At 54.4% G+C, this 6866-nt stretch overlaps 1 protein-coding gene across 2 annotated transcripts in view; it reads right to left on the bottom strand.

Moving 5' to 3' along the window:
• Positions 1-3757: 3757 nt before the first annotated feature.
• The window catches only part of TEX29 (testis expressed 29), a 22990-nt gene continuing 19881 nt past the window's right edge, over positions 3758-6866 (bottom strand). For both annotated transcript variants that reach the window (XM_002824438.5, XM_024230990.3), the window contains 2 exons: positions 6166-6341; positions 3758-3923 (listed from right to left, as the gene is read on the bottom strand). In XM_002824438.5, the coding sequence (XP_002824484.1) occupies positions 3883-3923; positions 6166-6341 (217 nt within the window). In that variant the 3' untranslated portion in view covers positions 3758-3882. The remainder of the gene's footprint in view (positions 3924-6165; positions 6342-6866) is intronic.

Raw genomic sequence — 6866 nt, 5'->3', positions numbered from 1 at the left:
GAGGCCTAAGACCTCGAGAATAGTCTGAATCATACTGAGAAGCTGTAGGGACCCATCTGGCAAGTTCTAATAGGAGAATCATTGCACAAATCTCTGAAGATTTGAGTTAGGTTATCCCCTCTTCTGTTGGAAAATCTCCTTTCTAAAAGCAGCTCTTGGCTTGCTATTAGGGTCTGGTAGAAACCAGTTCTTGCAAGTGTAGGTTTGTGGGTGGACCTGCACAGTACCCCAGCCCTGCAGCAAGTAGGCAGATCCTGTGCTGTGGCCTCACACAAAACCCAGTAATGAAAGGAGACCCTCCCAGTGAGCAAACTGTGTGGCATGATCCACCATCCACTTTCTATGGAAGAAGACATGCCCTGGGGTGCTGATTCACATCAACTTGTGGGCAGTGGCTCATGGGTTGACCAGCTGGCCATGGGCTTAAAGAGAATAAGACTGGGAAATTAGTGTCAAGGGGTTTGTATTAGGCTGTTCCTGCACTGCTACAAAGAATTCCTGAGACTGGTAACATAAAGAAAAGAAGTTCAGTTGGTTCACAGTTCTGCAGGCTGCAAAGGGATGGTACCAGCATCTGCTCAGCTTCCTGAGGTGAGGCCTCAGGAAGCTTCCAATCATGGCAGAAGGAGAAGTGGGAGCAGGCGCATCATATGATGAAAGCAGAAGCAGGAGGGAGGGTGTTGGGGGAGGTACCTCAGACTTTTAAACGACCAGATTTCGTGTGAGCTCAGAGAGAGAGCTCACTTGTCACCAAGAGGATGGCTCAAGCTGCTCATGAGGGATCTGCCCCCATGATCCACCCACCACCCAGCAGGTCCCACAGCTCCAATGATGGGTATCACATTTCAACATGAGATTTGGGTGAGGACAAGGATCCAAACTCTATCAGGGGTCAAAGTGAGAAACACGTGTGTGAACTTCTCAGAACCTATGTCCACCACAAGACGTCCACTGCAGGCAGGCATTTAATAATTATATGGACAATCTGATATCCCGTGAATGTCAACTAGCCCTTCCTCGGCTACCCTGAGGCTTGCTGGAAGGGCTCATGCACAGAGCAGCTGCAGCAGCAGGGATAAAGGCTGTGCATGGGCTCAATGGCCCAACCTTCCTCTGACCAGGGCCGATCAGTCAACTGCCTACCTTTCCCAACAACAGAGACCAGTGTGGCACCATTTTTCAGGGTAGGCAGATACCATCTGTTAGCAGGTTGAGTACATTGGGCCCTTCCATCATGAAAGGAACAACACTGAATCTTCGCAGCCATAGACAATATCCCAGGTGTGTATTTGCCTTCCCTGCTCACAGTACTTCTGCTGACACCAGCAAAGTCACCTCTAACCAAGGGACATATTTTATGGCTATGGCAGCCTATCTGGTGACCCCAACAAACCATGCCTGCTTGTTTGTGTCTTTGGGTTGCCCTCTCCCAAACTGACTCTGAGCTTGGCCACAACTAGCTGTGCCCGTGGGTGCCGGCCAGGTGTTCTGTGAGAAGCCACTGCCTGTGAAGCGCTTCTTTGGCAGCTCTGTCTGGCCTTCACCTCGCTCAACAGGGCACCAACTGTGCAAGGGCAGAGGCCCTGGCCTGTGCAGGGTTGTCACACATCCAGGCCATGGCTGGCTGTCCCTGATGGGGCCACGTGCCCACCAGCCTCACTTGCACTTAGGAGCTCTGGCCCTTCTCCTGGGGGTCCCTGGCAGGAGCAGTCCCTGGGGCCTGGTCCTTTTCCCAGCTGCACACTGAACTGCTTCCCTTCCTTCATTCCCTACCCCACTGCCCTTAGCAGGGCCAGTCTCCAAACCACACATGGGGAAGCCCTTCCCCCGACCCACACCCTAGTGAGTCACAGGGGCTTCCCAAACCGGAGACCCCAGGTGACCCCTAACGTCTCTGACGAGCATCCAGTCCACCAATAACCTGGCACTTTTTTCAGGCTGGATCTTGATTGTTTTCAGGGAAGGGGGCAGGGTTGAGGGCTTCAGCAAAGGGGCCCACAAAGGTGGACGTGTTCCACCTAGTAACTTGCTCTCTAGTGATGAGGAGTCATCAAGGGAGTCACAGGCAGCAAAGACCCAACTGTCCAGGAAGCGTGGCTGCCGGGAGGCCGTTCTGTGTGCTGCTTCCTCCTGAGGATGAAAGCTAAGAAGTTGGCGTGCCTCTGGCCAAACCTGTGGCTTTTAGTGTTATTTTGTGGGGGCATCCATTCTGCCTCGTCTCTGCAAGGGATGGTCCGGGCCATGCTGGAAACATCGTGCAAAGAGACTCTGCCAGTTAGGGCCGCTGAGCCCCATCTGCACAGCTCTAGGTTCTTGCCAAAACCCATTCCCAGTCATTGGCCAAGGCTTTATTTGAAGACAGTCTAAGGAGTGCTCAGATCCCAGGTGACTGACCTCCAAAACACATTTTTTTCTTTTTCTTTCTCTCTTTCTTTCTCTTTTTTTTTTTTTCTGATGGACTCTCGCTCTGTCGCCCAGGCTGGAGTGAAGTGGTATGATCTCAGCTCACTGTAACCTCCGCCCCCCAGGTTCAAGCAATTCACCTGCCTTAGATTCTTGTGTAGCTGGGATTACAGGCATGCGCCACCACGTCCAGCTAATTTTTGTATTTTTAGTAGAGATGGGGTTTCACCATGTTGGCCAGGCTGGTCCCGAACTCCTGACCTCAGGTGATCCACCCACCTCAGCCTCCCAAAGTGCTAGGATCACAGGCACGAGCCACCACGCCCGGCTCCAAAACACATTTCTAACATCTCTAGCCTGGGGGTTACCGACTATAGCTTGCAGGCAGCGTCCAGCCCATCACTGGCTTCCATAAGAAAGTCTTCTTGGAACAAGGCCACGTCCTTCATGGAGGCATCATTGGTGTCTGCCTTCACGCTACAGCCGCAGAGCCAAGCAGTGGAGGGACCTTACGAACTGAAAGCCTGAAATACCGGCTCTCTGGCTCTTTACAAAAAGTGTGCTGACACCTGATCTACACCAATACAAGAGCCCGATTGGCCTAAGGCCAGCCAATCACTGCCCGTGAGAAGAAAGGGGCTAACAGCAGGCCCATAACCTCCCCCTGCAGGAAGCCCTACAGCAGTGCAGACCCTGGGCCAAGCCCATCAGCAGCTGACAAGGTTTACCAGCCAGAAAGCAGATGAGGGGCTTCCAGGGGCTCATGCAAACTGATTTCTCATCTAAATAATCCTTGGAGCAGGATGCGTCTGGTCTATCCGGATTGTTTATCATCCTTTTTTAAAGCTGCAATGCGTGGGCATAAGGGCCACAGTTCCTGTGTAGAATGCATATTTTTGAGGTGAGAAAATGGAGCCTCCAAGATCCGTGGGCTGCCCTGGGCCGGCCTGGGCGTGCCTGTGAGCATCTGTCGGCCACTCTGGGACTGAGCGCACTGCCTTGCATGAGGGGCTCTCAGGCAGCTACGGCCTATGCTTTGGGGCCTCTCAGATCCAGATCCGGACGCTGCTCCTCCCTCGCAGCATGACTAAGTCTTAGCAAAGCCAATGCCAGAGTCTTGAACCACCTGTGTCCGTGTGGCAGCCCACTTTTGGTGAAAGTGCAGCCTGCCTTCTGAAAAGGAGACCTGGATGACACCACCTTGAGCCCATGCTGTGAGTCCCCATAGTGTAAATATTAGTGACAAGCAGTGCCATTAAAAACTGAAAGTTCAGGTTCCCACTCTCCTACCCCACAGGCTTTCTCTCTCCTAAGATAAAAATATAGCAATGAATAAGCAACATCGGACGAGAAGCAATTTTCAAAATACCTTTATTTTTTTCTCATTGGGTGGTCATTCCATCACACTGTTAACAGTGCACCTGCTGTACCATTTCATTTGGATAATTCTGCCAATCTCCGCTTCTTCATGTGTTTCAGTCAGTCCTCAGTTTCTTCGGCTTCTGTTATTGTCACTGTTACTAGATTTTTAGAAAAGAAGAATTGTTTTTTCAAATGGAATACTCAGCAGTCCCAAAAAGATTTCATCAGGGTCTTTGAACCCATCTACATGGTGTCCGATTGGCAATGATTGATTCAAAAGCCAGTTTTGGGGATGGCCGTATCCTCCCCTGTGTTTCTCAGTGCATTCCAGGGGACAGTAAAACACTCTTCCTCCCACATCGTCTCACTACACAGGAGGCTCCCTTAACCAGGCAAACATCTGTCCTGCAGGAAAGCCTCATTTGCACAGATGCAGCCTCGGTTAGGGGCCAGGCATTCCAGATCTGAAATCAAGTGTGGGTCGCCCTCTCACCCTGCCTCCTAATTTTCCTGATGGTCCCTGTAAAGCCAAGTCTACTTGGTAACAATGGGTAAGGCCAGGCCATTCGTATCCTGTACAAACATCTCTGAAGATAAGGATTACCATTTGAGATGTTTCTTTCTCTAACCTGACAAGGTGCTGATCTAGGAAAAGCAACCAGCAACCTCCAAGGGCCCTCAAAGCAGGTAAACCAACATATGAGCAACTTTCCTTCCTGGAAACCGAAGCAGGCATAGAGTGATCGTCCACCTCTCCAACCACGACCACCACGCGGCCAGGGCACCACAGAGAATACCCACAGCAGCCCGGCAGCCTCCCCGCACAACCACGACCACCACACGGCCAGGGCGCCACAGAGAATACCCACAGCAGCCCGGCAGCCTCCCCGCACAACCAAGACCACCACGCGGCCAGGGTGCCACAGAGAATACCCACGGCAGCCCGGCAGCCTCCCCGCACAACCACGACCACCACGCGGCCAGGGCACCACAGAGAATACCCACGGCAGCCCGGCAGCCTCCCCGCACAACCACGACCACCACGCGGCCAGGGCACCACAGAGAATACCCACGGCAGCCCGGCAGCCTCCCCGCACAACCACGACCACCACACGGCCAGGGTGCTACAGAGAATACCCACAACAGCCCGGCAGCCTCCCCGCACAACCACGACCACCACACGGCCAGGGTGCCACAGAGAATACCCACGGCAGCCCGGCAGCCTCCCCGCACAACCAAGACCACCACGCGGCCAGGGTGCCACAAAGAGTACCCACAGCAGCCCGGCAGCCTCCCCGCACAACCAAGACCACCACACGGCCAGGGCGCCACAGAGAATACCCACGGCAGCCCGGCAGCCTCCCCGCACAACCACGACCACCACACGGCCAGGGCGCCACAGAGAATACCCACGGCAGCCCGGCAGCCTCCCCGCACAACCACGACCACCACACGGCCAGGGCGCCACAGAGAATACCCACGGCAGCCCGGCAGCCTCCCCGCACAACCACGACCACCACACGGCCAGGGCGCCACAGAGAATACCCACAGCAGCCCGGCAGCCTCCCCGCACAACCACGACCACCACACGGCCAGGGTGCCACAGAGAATACCCACAACAGCCCGGCAGCCTCCCCGCACAACCAAGACCACCACACGGCCAGGGCGCCCAGAGAATACCCACGGCAGCCCGGCAGCCTCCCCGCACAACCACGACCACCACACGGCCAGGGTGCCACAGAGAATACCCACAGCAGCCCGGCAGCCTCCCCGCACAACCACGACCACCACACGGCCAGGGTGCCACAGAGAATACCCACAGCAGCCCGGCAGCCTCCCCGCACAACCAAGACCACCACGCGGCCAGGGTGCCACAGAGAATACCCACAACAGCCCGGCAGCCTCCCTGCACAACCAAGACCACCACGCGGCCAGGGTGCCACAGAGAATACCCACGGCAGCCCGGCAGCCTCCCCGCACAACCAAGACCACCACGCGGCCAGGGTGCCACAAAGAGTACCCACAGCAGCCCTGCAGCCATCCCACAGGAAGTCACCTGATCAAATGTGCAGGTTCTGCAGGACTCTTGCCCCCCCTCCCCAGGAGCTTCCCACACTAACACTGAGGGTCCCGCCAGAGGGTGAAATGACAGGGAGGCAGAAGGGGATGGGAAGGGGGAGGACAAGACTCACAGAAGGAAACTCACACTGACAGCCACACCCACCCTGCAAACCTAAACCTCCAATGTTGGGTACATTAGAATTTTGAACAAACTGCAACACTGATCACTGAGGTTGAAGGGCCTGTGTAGATGCTGAACCCCTTCCCAGGGAAGGTCTCCCGAGGGAGCAGAGCCACGCCCTCGACCTTAGGCTGAGGATCATTCCAGAAGCTTCTCACCATCATCCTTGTCCTCATCACTCTTCATCGAGGGCCCAGCACTTGGAGGCCCAGGACTCGGAGGCTTCAGCCCTAACTTGCTGCTGGATGAGGCCACCTCCGCCTTTTCACTGGACTTCTGTGGCAGTGCGACATCCATAGGGATGGCCTTTTCTCTCCTGCTCTCCTGAATGACTCTGATGGGAAGAGGGTTTTATCACAGTCAGGGAAGTTACAGATGGAAAACTCTCCAGTTCCCCCCTTCCACCCACCAGGACATCCCTCTGAAAACATAGGTTCCTGATCATGCATACTTATTTTTTAAGGTAAATGCTTTGATGTAATAGTTCTCATTTTCGTTTCTTTCTCTCTCTCTCTTTTTTTTTTCTTTTTTTTCGAGACAGTTTTGCTCTGTCATCCAGGCTGGAGTGCAGTGGCACAAACACGGCTCACTGCAGCCTCCACCTCCTGGGCTCAAGTGATCCTCCCACCTCAGCCTCCCAAAGTGCTGGGAGATTACAAGCATGAGCCACCACATCCAGCCTCATTTTAGTTTCTTGTGCAGGCTCCAAACAGATGACTGTATGAGGCAGCTAGACTCCCAAAGACAGCTCCGGGCAGGGGGAAGGTGTTTGTGCACTGCAGGCTACTGCCAGCTCATCTTCATGATTAACACACGTAAGACAGCATATAGCACCACTCATGGTAGGAAAATGCCTTTA

The sequence above is a fragment of the Pongo abelii genome, chromosome 14 (genome assembly GCF_028885655.2).
Source record: "Pongo abelii isolate AG06213 chromosome 14, NHGRI_mPonAbe1-v2.0_pri, whole genome shotgun sequence".
NCBI lineage: Eukaryota > Metazoa > Chordata > Mammalia > Primates > Hominidae > Pongo > Pongo abelii.
Note: the sequence above shows the minus strand (reverse complement) of the source record. Positions and strands in the feature narration are given on the sequence as shown.